This window comes from Neoarius graeffei, chromosome 3, assembly GCF_027579695.1.
Source record: "Neoarius graeffei isolate fNeoGra1 chromosome 3, fNeoGra1.pri, whole genome shotgun sequence".
Taxonomy (NCBI): Eukaryota; Metazoa; Chordata; class Actinopteri; order Siluriformes; family Ariidae; genus Neoarius; species Neoarius graeffei.
In genome coordinates, this window is record NC_083571.1 from 5,074,401 (window position 1) to 5,095,974 (window position 21,574).

A 21,574-nucleotide genomic window follows, 5' to 3' on the forward strand; every position below is an offset into this window, starting at 1 on the left:
TAACCATAATGTATGGCTTTTGTCCATATCCATATTGTTCCATCCTGGAATAATAATGAAATCATTTTACAGCTCCGTTATTGACTGACCTTTTAAAGCCCATTCTTTTGTCTCGTTTTTGAAAGCATGTTATAAAGACATATATCGATTCCATCCAAACACGAACAGTAGGTAACGTGTCTCGGGTACGGGCCATGCTTGAAGTTTAGCTCGAACAGGTTGTGATGCATGCCATTATAGTTGAAGCAGATTGCACACATCTGGCATGCTGGCTTTATTCTGACTCCAGACAAAAGCACTCAATAACCGCAGGTCCTCGGACTGGCCCATTACTCCTGAACAGCAGGGGAATAACAATACAGTGCAATATGGTGTCTCGCTGAGTCTGTGGACAGGGGAAAGAAGGCTTTAGGACAAAGACTCAATCATGAATCTGTTGACAGTGTGGAGTAATTTAGAGTGGATTGTTATGGGACAGATGTGAGGGAGCTGAACATCATCAGATATTTCATCCTGTTGATTTTATTTGTTTGACTGAAGATCAGCCAATTAGCAAGAGGGCGAGCAGATCATCTCATCTCATCTCATGTCATTATCTGTAGCCGCTTTATCCTTCTACAGGGTCACAGGCGAGCTGGAGCCTATCCCAGCTGACTACGGGCGAAAGGCGGGGTACACCCTGGACAAGTCGCCAGGTCATCACAGGGCTGACACATAGACACAGACAACCATTCACACTCACATTCACACCTACGCTCAATTTAGAGTCACCAGTTAACCTAACCTGCATGTCTTTGGACTGTGGGGGAAACCGGAGCACCCGGAGGAAACCCACGCGGACACGGGGAGAACATGCAAACTCCGCACAGAAAGGCCCTCGCCGGCCACGAACCCAGGACCTTCTTGCTGTGAGGCGACAGCGCTAACCACTACACCACCGTGCCACCGCTTGATGTACATTTTAGACCCAATTTATCCATAAAACATTAACTAAATGACTCCCACCCCTCCCCCCACATTATTGGCTGTCTTCGACTCCTGATTCAACTCCAATAAACAGGAAGTGATTCAGTCTAACTATCTGTTTTTTTTTTTTGCGGCTTATTCTATTAACTGTTATAAAATCAATTGTGTAGAAAGTCTATTTTCTGTATTATGTGAAATTTCAGTCATAAAAAAATATTTTTTATTATTCATCCCAGTGTTCTTGTCAACTCTGTTAACTCTGTTATAAAGCCGCATAAAATCCACAAGGACTTTTAATAATATGCATGACACCTGCACCGAGTGATGTCACTTCCTCTGGTGGGAAACTTCTGAAAGGCAGTGAGGGAGAGAGTGTTATGTTTCTTCTGTCATTAGTTTGAACAAAATGTTGAGGATTGTACACCAACAGTAGACTGATTGATTATTCGTCAACTCTGTGATTGTGACATTGGAGTGAATCTCTCACTCATTTAAAAAAAAAAAAAAAAAAACAATAATATGTTTTAAAATCCATAGGTTTCTGTTCGAGCCGAAAGGCCCGAAGGGGGATTATGTCATGGTGATGTCTGTCTGTCCGTCTGTCCGTCCCAGGAAGGGTACTCACCTTCTGAAATCAACTCCTCTCACAATTTTTGGAGGAATTTCACAAAACTTGACAGGATTCTTTGTTATACGGTATGTCGGTAATATGCATATTGCAATGTCGTTCAGTTCAGTTGCATTTTACCCGCGTTATGGCCCTTGATTACCAAACTTGTACTTTGACAATTTCATGAGGGTGTATTAAGCACTTATAGCATAGATATAGTTGCCAGCGGGGGATATTGTGCTCTCAGAGCACTCTTGTTATACAGTATATGCCATGTGGCACCTAGTTTGTGGTTCACATGTGGAGTTAAGACACAACATGGTGGAAAATGTCAACTCTGTTAACTTATACCCTGTCCACACTAGGGATTTTGTACCGATACGATACTACTTTTGTACCGCAACACCTGTCCACACTAGCAACTATACCGGTACTGTAGCGGTATAACTGTATCGGTACGAAACCCACAAATGTATGGGTTTCGTACCGGTACAGTATCGGTACTGTAGCGCTTCGCTGTAGTGTGGACAGATGAAGCGGCTCTGTATCGATACAAATATAATGCGCATGCGCAAAGTCACACACCTCAATCGATGTCTTCGCTGAATAAAATAGTGAAGAACGGAGATTCGTTTTCTTTGTTTCTTTCTCAACTGCCTCGCGCGTTTTATACGATTCGACTGAATAAATGACCACCAGAAATACAGACTGTACAGTGACAACAAAAAGCACACATGCCATGGGCGATTGCTCTAAGACAACAAGGGAGGCTCAGCCTCCTCTAAAAATGACGAACATCGTGTAGGATGAATTGCGCTAGGCTTATGTTATAGCCAACCTTATAACATTGCTATTTCAGACCCAGAATCATAGAAATATATGTGCTCAACCCAACTACAGTGCGAAATCATTCCGTTATAACTTTCCCCAGTTCGCCTAATGTGTGCGTGAGTTTTTCCCCCTCGTGACAGCGCGATGCAGCCCAGCCTCAGTGGATTGGGAGCTATGTGCTTGTCAATCTCAAAATGCAAGACGATTATTGGACAAATACTGCGAAAACGCCCACCCACGGAGTCTCACGGACTCCCAGCCTCAATGGACTTCAGCGGCATTTGGGAGCGATGCGCTTTTCAATCTCAAAATGCAAGACGGTTATTGGACAAATACTGCGAAAATGCCCGCCCACGGACTCCCAGCCTCACATGGGAGGGACATGGCAGTTTCCGTGAGGAGACTGGTGATTGGTGAAAGCGGACGGATATTTTCATTGATTGACAGCTCGTTTCAACTATAGACAGGCAGCGGTATTGGGCGGTTTTAAGTGCATTTTGGCGGGTTTTGAACATATTTTGGGCTGGATAATGTCAGCAGTATCTGGCAACATCAGTTCAGTCCCATGCGGATTCGCAAGTGCTGTGGTGTATTGTAAGAGATCAGCTTACATTTCGATTTCATTCATTACATACGGTTTCTACCAGCTTTTTTAGTTTGTATATATTTTCATTGTAAATAAAGTGTAAATACAGTGTTGTCAAGTTTGCTATCTTAGTTCCAGAAATTTTGTTTATTTGAGTGACTGAACTTGAACTTGAGGGGGCTAGTCAGCTAGCAAGAAAGCTGCGCACAGATGCCAAGCATTGCTGATTTAATTTTGGCGAAGCCATTTGCCAGTCTTCCTTTTGAGGAAAACATTAAAATTAAAGAGCAGGGTAGACCAACGCCTCAAACTGACTTGGTGAAAAAGGTAGGGAATAATACTCGTTCCTTTCAGCGCTCCTGGTACGAGAAAGTGAATTGGCTAACAGCAAGTGACCCACATCAACAACAGTAAATAGGCTACTTTAGTAATATGTCATGGATGGACCAAAAATATAGAATCTATTTAAAATGTTTATGCTGAGTATATTATATTGGAATATATATTTCTCTGGATATGAATTAAACACAGCTACAATTTGGAAAACATTTTTAAACAAAAACACAGCCGAGAACATTTCACACTACAGACCTGGATTAAAAGTGAAGGGTTATCAAAATTGTCAATAAAACATTTCTCAGTCAAAATAAGTAAAATATAGGGAAAGTGTCATTGAATGAAATGTGTGGCACCCAGCTCTATGTTTGGCTCCCCAAGGTCAGTGCTTGTGCCTATTCCAGAACACTCTGCTGTTACTGCTGAGGTTCCTGACAAAGAGCTGCTTTCAATAATGATCAATTTTTAAACAACATGCCACAATTTTAAAATATAAAATGTTAAAATATACCCCTCCCCCCCAACACCACCATCATGTATATTGGACAGTAGGCTAATGGGCCAAAAGAACCTGTTATTTCACAGTTTGTGACGCTCCCAACAATCAGCCAGATCAGAGGCAAGAGTATGGGCAAAATTGATGTGTTTTCTTTTAAAATCTGGAAATATCGTAACCGACCAGCCTCCCCTGTTTGAAAGACTACCAGCCGCCACTGACACACGCGTTGTTTCATCCGCCATATTCTCGGAAGGAAGTTACTCGGTAACCACGGAAACATTTCGCGCACGCGCATTTCAACTACCGTGAAAGAAAACCACAAACATTTCTCGCTAGTGTGGACAGATATGCATTAAACTGTACTGGTGTACTTTGTATCGATACAGTTATACCACTTTCGTACCGGTGTATATGTGAACACAGCAATAGATTCTGTTAACGGATTGCCCAGTTTAACAATAACAGAGCTGACAATGACTAACAGAGTCAACACGTGAAATAGAATGGGCCATATATCCGTAAAGTCCAGAGTAAACCAGGAATGCTTGGGCTTCATAGTTAACTCTTGGTATTTAGGATCATTGCTTGTTGTGTGCTCATGTTGGTTGGTCCACACGCAGATTTAAACATCAGCCTGTTCTCGTTCATAGGTGTATTTTGGGTCTGCTTCACAATTTGTCCAAAAAGTGTGGGCAGTTACAGTCTTCATTCGCAGGAACTGTTCTTACTTCCTGTTCCAAAGGTCCGTATTGATTTGGGAAAAAGGGCATTTAAGTTTTTTGCACCCTCTGCTTGGAACCAATTATAAACTGACCTGAAACTTAACGAATTGGTGTCATGACATGTATTTAAAGCGATATTAAATGATTTGCAGACAGAAACATCCAGCTGTAGATGTTTTGCCTGATTTTTTTGGTATACTGATTTTTACTTTTGTTGATTAACTTTTTCAAATTATCTCTTTAATGTGTAACTTCTCATCTCATCTCATTATCTGTAGCCGCTTTATCCTGTTCTACAGGGTCGCAGGCAAGCTGGAGCCTATCCCAGCTGACTACGGGCGAAAGGCGGGGTTCACCCTGGACAAGTTGCCAGGTCATCACAGGGCTGACACATAGACACAGACAACCATTCACACTCACATTCACACCTACGCTCAATTTAGAGTCACCAGTTAACCTAACCTGCATGTCTTTGGACTGTGGGGGAAACCGGAGCATCCGGAGGAAACCCACGCGGACACGGGGAGAACATGCAAACTCCGCACAGAAAGGCCCTCGCCGGCCACGGGGCTCGAACCCGGACCTTCTTGCTGTGAGGCGACAGCGCTAACCACTACACCACCGTGCCGCCCTAATGTGTAACTTATTTTGTAAATTATTTAATGTTGTGTGTATGGATGCACGTTATGCATGTTTTGGCATTATATTTTGTTAACTGTGTTGCTGCCTGTCTTGGCCAGGACATGCTTGGAAAAGAGATTTTTAATCTCAATGAGTCTTTCCTGGTGAAATAAAGGTTAAATAATAATAATAATAAAATAAAATAGGATAGGATAGCCATGTCATGGAGCAACATTAATGTTAATGTGGTTTGCGACCACAAGGTCACTGCTTTGATTCCCTGGACAAGCAGGAATAGCTGAAGTGACCTTGAGCAAGGCGACTCACCTCCAACTGGCTGTTATTCATCACTCTGGATCAGATAATTGCATCTGCTAAATGTCTGTAATGTCAAAAGAAACATCCTGTACTTCAGTTAACAAAACCGTTCATTCTCAGAACTACAGAAGGTCAAAAATGTAACCATATGAAAGGCTTTCCCAAGTCACTACACAATTACCCCAGTGTTTCTCAGCTGATTTTGGCCTGTTACCCCATTTAAAAGGTGAACATGAATTAGTAACTTCAGCTAAAATGCAAGGTTCAAAACCTTTTTAATCATTATTAGCTCATCCAGCCAACAGGTGATGAGTTTATCCCATCATGTGTCCATCCACGTTGTCCATCTGTCCGTCCACATTTCACGAAAATCGCTTCTTGTGTCTTAATTCTCCACCGATTTTTATTCTTTTTGGCAGGAAGGTAGGTCTGCTTTGGATGCTTATGGCTTCTACCCAAATTTGCATAATTGTAATTAATAATGAAGATATGGAGTAATTAATCAATCCCTAACGAGCAGTTTCCATGCAAATCGCTTCTTCTCCCTCAATTCTTCACCAGTTTTGATTCTTTTTGACATGAAGGTAGGGGGACCTCGGGTGCATATAACTTCTACCCAAATTTGCTTCATTACAATTATTAATGAAGTTATGGACTAATTAAGCCTTAATGAGCAGTTCTTCTCAGTCAATTCCTCGCCATTTTGGATTCTTTCTGGCAAATACCATAGGTCGGTATTCCTAGGGCAGATGACTGCATGCAGGCCTAGTGGTTAGCGTGTCCACCTCTCGACCAGGAGATTGCGAGTTCTACTTGCAGTCAGGTCATACCAAAGACCATCATAAAAATGGTACCTACTACCATCTGGCAAGGCACGCTGCGATACAGATGCAAGTGGGGAAGTCAAACTCTAGCGGTTACTAGAGGACCTGCCCCCCCACTGTAACCCTAGCTGTATAGGCGAGAGGCCGAAGGCTATCGAAACGGAGATTGGAGCTGCACCCATACGCCTTAAAGAGTTGGTTAGGACTGGGACAGGAGACTGCCTGGGAAGACCAGATTCTGGCGTGAGAGGGACTTTGACTTTTGACCTAGGGTGTACAGTATATAGCTTGCATCATTTATTGCCCAAGATGGCCCACTTTAGATCGTTCCTTCTGGACTAGCCGGGGCCGGAGTGAGCGATGCTGTCATTGACAGTCTTGTTAAAAATACATTAATACATTAATCCATATTCCCAGTACTCCACAATAACATTTGGTAAAAATGTAATGAATTGAGAAATTAAGACCAATTTCTGTAAGTCCAACATTAAGCGATTTTATGAAGATTTACTGTTGATTTGACATTTGTTCCATTAATTAAACATTAGCATTAATTCTGCATTTCAATCAGAGCTACACTGTGTTTTGATTTTTGGATTCTCTTTTATTTTTTTTCTCTTCTCTTTTGAATGTGGCGAGTTTGAGAGGGTAACTGGGTTATCTCTTCTCACTGCCTTCGTACATATTCTTACTTTTTTTTTGTATGTGATTTTTCTCATAAACGAAAGACAGCTCTAGGTGATTGATTTTATTATTTATTTATTTTCCTCTTGCTCAGCTTTTCTGCAGCCTGAAGATCAACTTGACATCCCTGTGGAAATCTGCACAACAACACTGTCAGGGTGAAATACTGAGAGTATCTTATTTTCTGAACCAAAACGTGTACAGAAGCGATTTATTTTCCTTCGATAGTAACCTTTCTGTGCCTGACATTTTCTGCTAATGTGATGTTTCTGGGGTTATTACGGTTAAACAGATTCCATAGGCTTAATTTATCTGATATCTTTGCTTGTCTGATAGTTTTATTCACATCTTACTTAGCCATCCAATAAAGATAATTATCTAGTAATTTATAAGTAGAATTTCCGGTCTTTCTTTGCTTTTATTTTATTAGCATTATTTGTTTTGGTTGTTGAAGGCAAGCAGCATATAGAAACCTCTGTGATGAATGATTTGGTCCTAATTAATAAGGATAAGAGGTTGTAGACCACAAATATGGAGTCATTAGAGCGTCTGGAACACCGATATTTGACAAATTAGGACAAGAGTGTGTCGAGCATCAACATCTAACCAGTGTACTAGTGCATCTCAAAAAATGAGAATGTCATGAAAAAGCTCTTTTTTTCATAATTTAATTCAAAAAGGTAAACTTTCACATATTCTATATTCATTACACGTAAAGTGAAATATTTCAAGCCTTTTTTGTTTTCATTTTGATGATCATGGCTTATAGCTCATGAAAATCAGAAATCCAGTATCTCAAATTATTAGAATATTTCATTTTGAGTTTGAGTAAAATAGTATAAATACCGTGTCTCTCTCGGTTTAGTTCAGCACACGCAACCACAATCATGGGGAAGACTGCTGACTTGAGCGTTGTCCAGAAGATGAGCATCGACACCGTCCACAAAGAGAGTAAGCCACAGAAGGCCATTGCTGAAAAGGCTGGCTGGAAAAGGTGCACAAGCAACAGGGATGAGCGTAGCCTTGAGAGGATTGTCAAGAAAAGTTGATTCAAGAACTTGGGAGAGCTTCACAAGGAGTGGACTGAGGCTGGTGTCAGTGCATCAAGAGCCATCACGAACAGACATCTTCAGGAAAGGAGCTACAACTGTCGCATTCCTAATATCAAGCCACTCCTGAACCAGAGACAATGTCAGAAGCGTCTTACCTGGGCTAAGGAGAGAAAGAACTGGACTGTTGCTCAGTGGTCGAAAGTCCTCTTTTCAGTAAATTTTGTGTTTCATTTGGAAATCAAGGTGCTAGTGTCTGGAGGAAGAATGGAGAGGCGCAGAATCCAAGTCCAGTGTGAAGTTTCCGCAGGTGAGGTCACAAAGGACCCCAGGGTAACTTCTAAGCAACTGAAGGCCTCTCTCACATTGGCTAATGTTAATGTTCATGAGTCCACCATCAGGAGAACACTGAACAACAATGGTGTGCATGGCAGGGTTGCAAGGAGAAAGCCACTGCTCTCCAAAAAGAACAAACTGCAGTTTGTTAAAGATCACGTAGACAAGCCAGAAGGCTATTGGAAAAATGTTTTGTGGATGGATGAGACCAAAATAGAACATTTTGGTTTAATGAGAAGCGTTAAGTTTGGAGAAAGGAAAGCACGCCATTCCAGCATAAGAACCTTATCCCATCTGTGAAACATGGTGGTGGTAGTATCATGGTTTGGGCCTGTTTTGCTGCATCTGGGCCAGGACAGCTTGTCATCATTGATGGAACAATGAATTCTGAATTATACCAGTGAATTCTAAAGGAAAATGTCAGGACATCTGTCCATGAACTGAATCTCAAGAGAAGGTGGGTCATGCAGCAAGACAATGACCCTAAGCACACAAGTCGTTCTACCAAAGAATGGTTAAAGAAGAATAAAGTTAATGTTTTGGAATGGCCAAGTCAAAGTCCTGACCTTAATCCAATGGAAATGTTGTGGAAGGACCTGAAGCGAACAGTTCATGTGAGGAAACCCACCAACATCCCAGAGTTGAAGCTGTTCTGTATGGAGGAATGGGCTAAAATTCCTCCAAGCCGGTGTGCAGGACTGATCAACAGTTACCGCAAACGTTTAATTGCAGTTATTGCTGCACAAGGGGGTCACACCAGATACTGAAAGCAAAGGTTCACATACTTTTGCCACTCACAGATATGTAATATTGGATCATTTTCCTCAATAAATAAATGACCAAGTATAATATTTTTGTCTCATTTGTTTAACTGGGTTCTCTTTATCTACTTTTAGGACTTGTGTGAAAATCTGATGATGTTTTAGGTCATATTTATGCAGAAATATAGAAAATTCTAAAGGGTTCACAAACTTTCAAGCACCACTGTATGTGTTGGGTTTTACATCGACACATTTGGGTTCTTTCAAAAAAAAAAGACAAACCAAATATCTTTTGGGGTTTTGGATAGAACCTTTAAATCTAAACACACCTTTTCTTTATCTTTTGCAGGACCCAAGTTTTGCAGGCCTCCTTCTTGATAAACTTCAGGCTCTAGAATGGCCTCCAAGGGGTCAGGATGCTGATAGCTGTTGTGAAGTGTGTGGAACTCCTCTGCACCAGCTACGACGCCTGGCTCTTCACTCAGCCCTAGGACTGGCTCTTGATGGTACCCCTAACCTGCAGTGTGGACCTTTCTCTGGCCTGCTAGGACCTCACCCCATCGCATCATCACCGAGACCCTGCTGGATGAACCAGGGTTCTTCATCTGCTGCTGTACAACACCCCTCAAGGTCCCACGTCAAACCAGTGACTGGTATCAAGCATAAGGAAATGGGCTGGACCACATCTGGAGCTGCTGGCATGGACATAAAGCCGAGCTGCCATGCTACTGTCACTCCATTACCCATCTACGCTCAGCAGTATCTGGAAGGGGTGTGGAGTGTGACGACTGTAAGCAGAGGCCATCAGCAACCACAATCGCAGGTAAGGATGAGAACTGCAAGTAGGAACATCTATCCAGTCAGGACAAGGAGGTGTCCTATTAATCACCTCCTCTTCTTCTTGCACTAATATTTAGGTATTCTATCACAAGGCATGTGCTTTGGCATGGAAGGGATTGTTGTGCATTTCACTTCCATCATTGTGATACAGTGGTGCCACACTGATCAATCACAGCTCTAAGCTGTACTTGGGGACGTGGCTGTAACGCAGGGTCACACACTTTCTGCTGTTCAAGAGAGCAAAATATAGACATGCTGGTACATAAAGAGAAAAATGCATTTACATTCCAACTTCAAGTCTTGTTTTTGTGACCAAATGTAATAGAGCCATTATAAAGCTTCATATCCTCCCGAAGAGGAAACGCCAAGTTCCACTCGCTCCACATGGCCTTGTTTTATACACCTCATAGGGTCAACATTCTGTTTTATCAGGAGTCGAGTTCAAGTGTAGTTTTACATAATAGAGTCCTTCAGCAAAGAGTGATGGGATTAAAACATCAACACTTCAGCAAAAATATGACTGAGGTCAAATAACTGTCATGGTACAAGTTGTGTGACATACCATCTATTCAGGAGGAAAATGTCTCAGACAATTTATTTTCATAAATGGTAAAATATTGTAAAGTAAAATAAAACACATGATACAGTGGGGCAAAAAGTATTTAGTCAGCCACCAATTGTGCAAGTTCTCCCACTTAAAAAGATGAGAGAGGCCTGTAATTTTCATCATAGGTACACTTCAACTATGAGAGACAGAATGGGGGGAAAGAATCCAGGAAATCACATTGTAGGATTTTTAATGAATTAATTGGTAAATTCCTCGGTAAAATAAGTATTTGGTCACCTACAAACAAGCAAGATTTCTGGCTCTCACAGACCTGTAACTTCTTCTTTAAGAGGCTCCTCTGTCCTCCACTCGTTACCTGTATTAATGGCACCTGTTTGAACTCGTTATCAGTATAAAAGACACCTGTCCACAACCTCAAACAGTCACACTCCAAACTCCACTATGGCCAAGACCAAAGAGCTGTCAAAGGACACCAGAAACAAGATTGTAGACCTGCACCAGGCTGGGAAGACTGAATCTGCAATAGGTAAGCAGCTTGGTGTGAAGAAAATCAACTGTGGGAGCAATTATTAGAAAATGGAAGACATACAAGACCACTGATAATCTCCCTCGATCTGGGGCTCCACGCAAGATCTCACCCCGTGGGGTCAAAATGATCACAAGAACGGTGAGCAAAAATCCCAGAACCACACGGGGGGACCTAGTGAATGACCTGCAGAGAGCTGGGACCAAAGTAACAAAGGCTACCATCAGTAACACACTACGCCGCCAGGGACTCAAATCCTGCAGTGCCAGACGTGTCCCCCTGCTTAAGCCAGTACATGTCCAGGCCCGTCTGAAGTTTGCTAGAGAGCATTTGGATGATCCAGAAGAGGATTGGGAGAATGTTATATGGTCAGATGAAACCAAAATAGAACTTTTTGGTAAAATCTCAACTTGTCGTGTTTGGAGGAGAAAGAATGCTGAGCTGTAACCAAAGAACACCATACCTACTGTGAAGCATGGGGGTGGAAACATCATGTTTTGGGGCTGTTTTTCTGCAAAGGGACCAGGACGACTGATCCGTGTAAAGGAAAGAATGAATGGGGCCATGTATCATGAGATTTTGAGTGAAAACCTCCTTCCATCAGCAAGGGCATTGAAGATGAAACGTGGCTGGGTCTTTCAGCATGACAATGATCCCAAACACACCGCCCGGGCAACGAAGGAGTGGCTTCGTAAGAAGCATTTCAAGGTCCTGGAGTGGCCGAGCCAGTCTCCAGATCTCAACCCCATAGAAAATCTTTGGAGGGAGTTGAAAGTCCGTGTTGCCCAGCAACAGCCCCAAAACATCACTGCTCTAGAGGAGATCTGCATGGAGGAATGGGCCAAAATACCAGCAACAGTGTGTGAAAACCTTGTGAAGACTTACAGAAAACGTTTGACCTCTGTCATTGCCAACAAAGGGTATATAACAAAGTATTGAGATGAACTTTTGTTATTGACCAAATACTTATTTTCCACCATAATTTGCAAATAAATTCTTTAAAAATCAGAATGTGATTTTCTGGATTTTTTTTCTCATTCTGTCTCTCATAGTTGAGGTATACCTATGATGAAAATTACAGGCCTCTCTCATCTTTTTAAGTGGGAGAACTTGCACAATTGGTGACTGACTAAATACTTTTTTGCCCCACTGTGCATCAGATTTGGTCATGCAAAGTTTCTTTAATAAGATTTATGAAGTTGCACTAGAAATCAAATCCCTTAATGAATTAAGGCTCTAATTAAAAAAAAAAGATTTGCTTTTTTTCCTGACTGTCCAATAATCCATTAATCAACTGTGCTTGTGAATTCTTTGATGCTTCTTAGCTAATTGGAAGATAAAAACCTTTAACAATTAATATTAATATTTAATGAAAAACATTTCCCGTAGTCTGCTGACTGAATGACTTAGCATTAGTGCAGGATCATTATTCAGTGGATGAGCCTCTAACACTGACCTTGGGGACACAAAATGACCTTGCCTTCAGGATATATATAGCGTTAAGTAATTTCTGCTCCATCGACACAATGGACGTCTCTGACCTCTTTTCCTTACAGGAGAAGGTGATAAATTATAACGCTGATGCTAAGTGATATGTTAATGCAGCTCCTATTGCGGTGTTCAGGGTTTGGGAGCAGTGACGGATCGGCAGGGAAGTCCCTTCTGAGCCAAGGGACACTGTTTGAAGTGATGGCCTTGTTTTGTCATTTGGGTTTGTGATATTTGCGTGTCTAAGGATGATGTACACAGGAGGATGTTATTTCACAGTAGCAGCAAGAAAATATCAATATGAGTAACAATAAAACACCATTTTCACTTAAACTGGTGGCTATGAATGCAAGGAAGGAAATGATGTCAAGAAGATAGTATACCATTTATAATGTTGAAAAAAAAGGAAGTGAAGGATGGGAGAACCTCAGTAATCCATCTATAACCCTAAAACAACCAACCAATAAATAAATTAATAAAGATCAGACAATGGATGCAAAGAAGGGGAAAACCTCAAGATCTCAATCTATAACCTTCAAGCAAATAAACTAAAAAGAAAGAAAGAAAGAAAGAAAGAAAGAAAGAAAGAAAGAAAGAAAGAAAGAAAGAAAGAAAGACTCAAACAGGAAAAAAGGAAGGGAGAACCTCAGTCACTATAGCTCCTGAATGAGTGAATGAATGATTTTTTTTAAATCTATTTTATATTATAACATATGCTATGCACTTTTATGCAATTAAATAAAGGCATTTGATTGATTTGATTGAGTGGGTGGGTGGGTGTGTAGGTTCAACAAACCAACTGAACAAATAAATTGACAAAACAGGAAGGGAGAACCTCAGTCCCCAATCTACAGATCTTGAATGAATGAATGAATGAATGAATGAATGAATGTAGGTTCAACAAACCAACCAAATAATAGACAGACAAAAGAAAGGAGAACCTCAGTCTACAATCTATAGCCCATGAATGAATGAATGAGTGGATAAGTTCAACAAACCAACCAAACAAACACAAACAGGAGGGTGACCTCAGTCCCCAAATTTATAGCCTTTGAATGAATGAATGAATGAATGAGTGGGAGGGTGGGTAGGTTCAACCAACCAACCAACCAACCAACCAACCAACCAACCAACCAGCCAAACAAACAAACAAACAAACAAACAAACAAACAAACAAACAAACAAGCAGAAAGACAAAATAAGGGAGGACCTCAGTCCACAATCTATAGCCCTTGAATGAATGAATGAATGAATGAGTTGGGTGCATGGGTGCATAGGTTCAACAAACCAACCAACCAACCAACCAGACAGACAAAAAAGGAGGGAAGGACCTCAGTCCCCAATCTTTAGTCCATGAATGAATGAATGAATGAATGAATGAGTTGGGTGGGTGAGTTCACGAAACCAAGCAACTAACCAAACAAACAAACAAACAAACAAACAAACAGACAGACAGACAGACAAAAGAAGGGAGAACCTCAGTTCCCAAACTGTAGCCCTTGAATGAATTAATGAATGAATGATTTGCATGGGTGGGTGGGTAGGTTCAAGAAACCAACTAAACAAACAGACAAAAAAGGAGGGAAGGACCTCAGTCCCCAATCTTTAGTCCATGAATGAATGAATGAGTTGGGTGGGTGAGTTCACGCAACCAACCAACCAACCAACCAACCAACCAACCAAACAAACAAACAAACAAACAAACAGACAGACAGACAGACAAAAGAAGGGAGAACCTCAGTTCCCAAACTATAGCCCTTGAATGAATGAATGAATGAGTTGCATGGGTGGGTAGGTTCAAGAAACCAACTAAACAAACAGACAAAAAAGTAGGGGAGGACCTCAGTCCCCAATCTTTAGTCCATGAATGAATGAAGCCCCGTGAAAATCTGGCAACTTGTCCAGGGTGTACCCTGCCTCTCACCCATAGTCAGCTGGGTTAGGCTCCAGCTTACCTGCGACCCTGCACAGGATTAGTAGTTACAGATAATGAATGAATGAATGAATGAATGAATGGGTGGGTAGGTTCAATAAACCAACCAACCAAACAAACAAACAAACAAACAAACAAAAAAAGGAGGGGAGGCTCTCAGTCCCTAATATATAGTCCATGAATGAATGAATGAATGAATGAATGAATGGGTAGGTAGGTAGGTTCAACAAACCAACCAACCAACCAATGAAATAATCAGACAGAAAAAAGAAGGGAGAACCTCAGTCCCCAACCTATTTAATACATCACTCATAGACAAAAGGGGTTCTTCAAGCGTTCTTCAAGGGCTCTTTAAGGGTTCTTCAAGGGTTCATTGGTTCATTTAGGATTATTAGTTTCCAAAAAAAGTTCTCCACGGAATAATTTCTAGTCCAAAAACAGCTCTTTAAGAACCACCCAAAGAAGCCCGTTAAGAAAGTATGTTCAAGCTCCGTATGAACTCAATAGTTCATCAGGCCAAATATTTACAGCTGTAGAAGTGAGCAGGGCGGCAGGTGCACGCTGAAGAAATTACAATTTTTTTCACATCTTCCCTTTTTCTGAAGACTGTTATGGATGATCAGGGTTTCCATGGAAACATAAAGTTCAAGCTTTATCACGTATACTTTTATATATTTCTCTATATGGCCATATTGGGGTTTTTTTGGCAACTTGGTTGTCATGATGTTCTTTGGCTTGATCATGTGTATAAAGTCCAACACCTGAGCAAAAAAAACAACAAAAAAAGGAGTTTTTACTCACAATATAACAAAATGCCATATGAGATGTATCTTGTGCAGGAGTAATACTGTACATAGAGCGGTCGCTTCTCATCTTGCCGCAAGGATGGAAGTAGTTTTTGTGCATTTGGGGTTACAGAGGTGATGATGAGGTGCAGGCGAACCAGTCAGGTTTTCACAGAGACGCAAGAACAATTAGACCTTGAGATTTTTCTTCAGCTGTGGGTAAGAGTAGTAGTTTGTTATTTTGGATGATGAAGTGTGTTTGAACCAAGGCAGCTTCTGAGAGCAGACCTGCTGGTGGAATTGAAAGTGCGACACGCGTTCAGGTTTGTCTGTGCTTTGGAATAAGCCTCATGTCTTAATTGTCAGTTCTGCAGTCAAATAACTCCTGGTGTCCCAGGTTGGCTAATTTAGAGCACTGACGTGCCCGAGTTCAGGCTGGTGTGAAGGTTGGGAGGGAGCCAGGATGGCAAATTGTCAACAGATGGCACAGCGGCCTCACCGCGGGGTAAAAAATGGCACCTGACGTCCATCTGGGTCTGTTTTAACCTGCCACTGCTCTGATGCTCAAAAGGACATGATCAGAATATTTGTTCTTTTGTGTTTCTCGTAGCAGTGATAAACATGATAATGAAGAAGCTTAGACTCAATGTGACACAGCAACAAAGAATTAAGAACTTCTAAAGGAACATTTTATTTTTTCAATATTAATTTTATCGTAATCTTTATCTAGGGCATCATGGTGGCGTAGTAGGTAGTGTCACTGTCTCAGAGCTTCAGGGTTCCTGGTTTGTCTGTCCATGTTCTCCACGTGTCTGTGTGGGCTTTTTTTTAAACTTCCTGAAAACGTGTGAGTGTGTGTTGTGCTCTGTGATGGACTGCTGTAACATCCCGGGTCTGTTCCCACTTCCTGCTCAGCATTCCCGGGACAGACTCCAGCTTTCCCAAGACCCTGACCAGGATAAAGAGTTTAATGAAGATGAATGAGGCACTTGATGAGGCGATCAGCCAGATTTTCTCAAACCAAAGCAGAAGAAATGAAAGTGGAAAGACCAGCAACATGAACGTACCGTACCATGGGTCCAATAACCAGCTACAAGCAGGCATTACCTCAGCAGCCTTTCTTCTCTCTTTCTTGAAGCTAATAAGACCAAAAAAACCTGAAAATGTCATAAAACGTAAAGTTATGGCTTTAGCTCTGACTGTTACGAAGTGCTGACACTGTCCCTGTGAATGAGCCGTTACTATGGAAACAATACCGTATTAGAGCGAGCGCATTAATATAAACCTGTGCTATTGTCAGAGCTGCTCGTCTAGAAAACTAATCAACATCTTCTGACCAATCAGAAATGAGAATTTAAGAAATTATCCAGCGCTGTTCGGTAATGATAGGTAACGTTCTAGCTTAAAGCTGAAGATAAAGAAGAAGACAGTGAGGTTGGTCCATCACTTGTCCATGTTTGTGTAGAAGATGGAGAGTGTGTTCTGGTTATTAAAGAGTCTAGCGTTGGTATAATATTTGTTAATTTCTTGCATAATTATCTGTAATGGATGTACTGTGATATCTGACATTAATTGAAATGAATATTCATCTAGCAGAGCCTTTATCAATCCATGCTGGTGAGCACTTTCTCTCTCTCTCTCTCTCTCTCTCTCTCTCTCTCTCTCAAGGGCTTTCTGAGACCCTGAGATGTTTTAACACACGTTCAAATTAATTAGCAGAAAAAAGGAGCCATCCATTGTGAACTAGACATGCCCATCCCTGCTGGGCACTAATGGCGGACCCAGACATGAGGATGTAATTACTGTGAGAGAAACGAATTGTGAATTAGTGTGCTCAGCTGCTCTGTGGTACAAGGGGTCTTATTTCCATCACCACGTGAGCGAGTCAGATTCTTCTGCCCTCGTTATCTCTCTGTCAGCCTGTCAGAAGAAGATCACGGCTCTGCCAGGTTGCAGCTTCCTACGTCCCTGACGTGGCTTCCTGTTTCAGAGAAATGCGAAGACGTTTCATGTCATGCTTTGTGTGTATGTGTGTGTGTGGGGGGGGGTTGTTCTATGTTATATAACGTATGCTGGTTATATGTAGGGCAGGGTCCTCAGAGAGAGAGATAGAAAGAGTAAATCGTGTGAATTATATCTGTATATCTGTCTGTAGAACAGCACGATGTCATGAGCGAGGTCAGCTCTGAAGGTGCTTTGATGAAGATGTTATCAGTCCCCTGCAGTTGCTTAAAGATTTGGTCAGGTGACACCTGAGTGAAAGCGATAGCGCTGGGTAGAAAAGGTGGGATTTGAGCTGGGATTTTATATATATATATATATATATATATATATATATATATATTTTTTTTTTTCAAGAGATGGATGGGATTTCACTGAGACTCTGCAGAATGAATTTCACTTCCCCTACATTCACATCAGCAAAGTGACAGGCTTTTGCTTTCGCGCCACATTGTAGGTGCTAAAAAAGGCAACAGGACTTGCTTGAAATTTTTTGAAAACGTTTCGCTTCTCACCCGAAAGGCTTCTTCAGTTCTGTCTGACTAGTGGGGATTTCCAGGTATTTATCCTCTAGTGGACCAAAAACAACCGTACCCAGCAGGGTAGTATTGTATCTTTGTAACATTGAGGTCACCTGGGTTGCTAAGGCCAAGTTTACATTAGACCGTACTGTATCTGTCTCATTTTCTTCGCAGATGCACTGTCCGTTTACATTAAAACGCCTGGAAACGCCGGGAAACGGGAATCCGCCAGGGTCCACGTATTCAATCCAGATCGTGTCAGCTCCGGTGCTGTGTAAACATTGAGAATACGCGGATACGCTGTGCTGAGCTCTAGCTGGCGTCGTCATTGGACAACGTCACTGTGACATCCACCTTCCTGATTCGCTGGCGTTGGTCATGTGACGCGACTGCTGAAAAACGGCGCGGACTTCCGCCTTGTATCACCTTTCATTAAAGAGTATAAAAGTATGAAAATACTGCAAATACTGATGCAAATACTGCCCATTGTGTAGTTATGATTGTCTTTAGGCTTGCCATCCTTCCACTTGCAAGTGGTAAGTGATATGCGCTGGGATCACACACACAGCGGCTCAGTCCCGAATCACTGCTTGTGCACTTCACTCGCGCGCTCTGTGAGCTGCGCAGGGCCGGAGTGCGCACCCTCCAGAGGGCACTCGCTGTTCAGGGCGGAGTGATTTGGAGCGCAGGATGCCTGCGGAGCCGAGCGTATCCGTGTATTGGTGTTGCTGTGTGCACACTAATCGTGTATTGGTGTTGCTGTGTGCACACTAATCGTTTTAAAAACGTTAATCTGATGATCCGCTGATACGGTCTAATGTAAACATGGGCTAAGTCATCCTATAGGTGTAGGTCACTGGGGGCCGGGTATGAACGGTCGTTAGGGTGATCTGTGGGTTGTTGGCGCTCTCTGCCATCATGCGAGTCATTGAAGTCAGCTGAATCTTGGGCCCTGTCCACACGGCAAGGGATTCAGGTGAATCCGATACAATTGTTTATCGTTTAGGCCTGGCGTCCACACGGCACCGGCGTTTTGGGTGCCCCAAAACGCAATCTTTTGAAAACGGGTTCCAGAGTGGAAAGATCTGGCAACGTTGCCATTGCGAAGTCGTCTGGATGAGTAGAACGGATTTGTTTATGATGACATCACAACCACATGACTGTGAGTGCTTCACGCCGGGTAGAAGTGTAACGAACTCGATGCGAGTTGTCAACAAATCCTATAACTTGGTTCATGAAACACGCTTACAAAATATTTTCACTGTGAATATTTATTGTGTAATGGTGCAAAGAGAGAGAGAGAGAGAGAGAGAGAGAGAGAGAGAATAGCCCTTAGGGCAGAGTCAATCCCACCAGCAAAAATAGGAAAAAAAAGGAGCGATCTCACCTCTTCAGATGTTGGTTTAAGTCCTACAATACATTCCTCAAAAAGGGCGTAGAAGAACAAATTAATCCATCAACGTGTAGCATTCAATTTACTCCGGACCATTAAAGACGCCGCCTTCCGCGTAGAATCATACGTCATCCTCGCCGCCATATTGGATGGGTCAAAGCGGAGAATAAAGATGCCTCATTCATGTGCTGCGTTTAACTGTACCGACAGGTTTACCATCCAAATGAGATCACATGGGATTACCTTTCACAGGTGAGACTGGAAAAATACTTTTCATTGTATTTGGTCATTATAATGTAATTTTACGAACAGATTTTTCTGACTTTGTGGCTAATATGAAGTCTCGCGCATAATAGTTTATGCACATGCGTCCTTACTTCTTCTATTGTTCTGGTGTCTCCGAAGGGACCGTCTTACAGCGCCCCTAGAGGTGTGGCATGTGTATTGCATCGTTTTCAGCAAGCGTTGCGTTGCCATATGGACCTGATATTTTACTGATCGTTGCCCATGTGGACGCGATATTTTTTTTAATAACATCTCATTGCCGTTGTCGTGTGGATGTAGCATTGGTGTGAATGTGTATTCAGTTTTCTGTTAAGTGTGCCAAGGACTTCATTGTATGTAGCTGATAAGTGGTGTTTCAGATCCCCTACTCTGTTCAGTGATGGTCATTCCAGGTTGGCGAAGATGGCTCGTTTTACTCCTCTTTCAAACCACTGGTCTTCTCTGGCTAGAATGTGTGCATTGCACTCCTGAAACGAGTGTCCTTTGTTATTGAGATGAAAATAGACTGCAGAGTCCTGGCCTGAGGAACTGGCTCTCTTGTATGGACCCTTTTCATGTGACGTCACGACAAACGCGGCCGCCATTTTGGACATGTACTACCAGTAGTCTACCATAGCCAACAACGAGGAACGACGGCGAAGCATCGAAAGGAATATAGCCATCAAAGAAAGTTTTTACTTTCAGCAAGACTTCCATCATGCCATTATATTGTTGTGCACCTGGATGTAGTAACCATCAACACACAAGGCAAGATTTATCATTTTATCGGATCCCGACAGATGCTGACCGACGGAGAAGACGGATGGTCTCTAAAATATTGGCAAAATGATGTTTATTGACATAGCATTCGTGTGTAACGGGAAGCATTTGCATATCCGAAGTGTTGTGTTTACATCAAAGATAAAATAAACCGATATGACGACTGCTGCTGCCAGGTTGGGGACACAAACTAGTAGAAAGGAAGTGTGCCAACAGTGCCAACACACTTCCTTAGTGGTCGATTCTGCTTTAAGGTAAGATGATTATCCATTATCGGACCACCAGCAGCTCGTGGGTGGCAGGACAGGCGAGAGTAACAAGATCTTGTTTTTTCCCCTTTATTGGCTTGCTGATGTCAGCCTAACAAAGGCTCACTGGTCATACCTCTGATGGACCATCAGCCCAACTGACAGTGGGCCAATGTTGAGCCAACATAGGTGTGCTATCTGGGTTAGCTTTAAAACTGCAATATATTCTACAGTTACTCCCATTTCTTATTATAATTGGACAGACCACACCTACAAAAGTAGTCAAGACACAACAGATTTACAACAGACAAACTACAATTGACACGAGACATGCCACCTTGTAGTGTCACCATACTGTAGGGTCAGGGAGCTTCCTTCACTCTTGTTGCCTCTGGTTTGTTTACTCAGGATCTAAACCTACATCTGGATTTCTGTGAAGCTACTTTGGGAAAATGTTTATGGATCACAGCGCGTGGGAAGTGTGAGTCACAGCAGTATATAAGAGACTTCATGTCTTAGTGAGGAGTGCAATGCTCGCCACTGTTTCTTTTGAGTTTACTTGCATTACCCTGTTGTCGTTTTATCTTTCAAATACGCTGAGTGCTAAAACTCCAAAATCTTCCATTAATGCGAAACACATTACTGAACAGCTGTTTCTCTCTGCTAATTTAGCTGATATTTCCCAGTGCCCGACCAAGAAGGGTTTTCTCACACCACATTGATTTCTCTGAGGTCTGCCTTCAGGTTTATGCCCCTTCCTCATGGCCCTGTTCCTGATCTACTTCGTGGTTGTACTGGGAGAAACTCTTCCCTAATACCTTTGATGATTTCTCTGCACGGCTCCCAGCTGACCAGGCTTTTAGGCTGAATTGCTCACCATAACCACTTTCACAGTCTTTCATGAAAATATTTAGGTTAATGATGTAATATGCAGTGTTGTGTTACAGTATCAGGATTCATCCCTCAATGATGTGTTTCATGCATAATTCAGCTTGTGCTAAGGTCATACAAAGCCGGTTGATCCATGACAACCGTGGCTGGGGCTACCATGGCCATTCCGGCAGATTTTGGAGGTGACCCGTTG

The 21,574-nt window shown here is 42.2% G+C and overlaps 1 protein-coding gene across 1 annotated transcript in view; it reads left to right on the plus strand.

Annotated features, from left to right (window-relative positions):
- The window catches only part of kif26aa (kinesin family member 26Aa), a 206,621-nt gene that overhangs the window by 71,776 nt on the left and 113,271 nt on the right, over window positions 1-21,574 (plus strand). Inside the window, exon 3 of the mRNA XM_060915603.1 lies at window positions 9,493-9,966. Coding sequence (XP_060771586.1) covers window positions 9,493-9,966 — 474 coding nt within the window. The remainder of the gene's footprint in view (window positions 1-9,492; window positions 9,967-21,574) is intronic.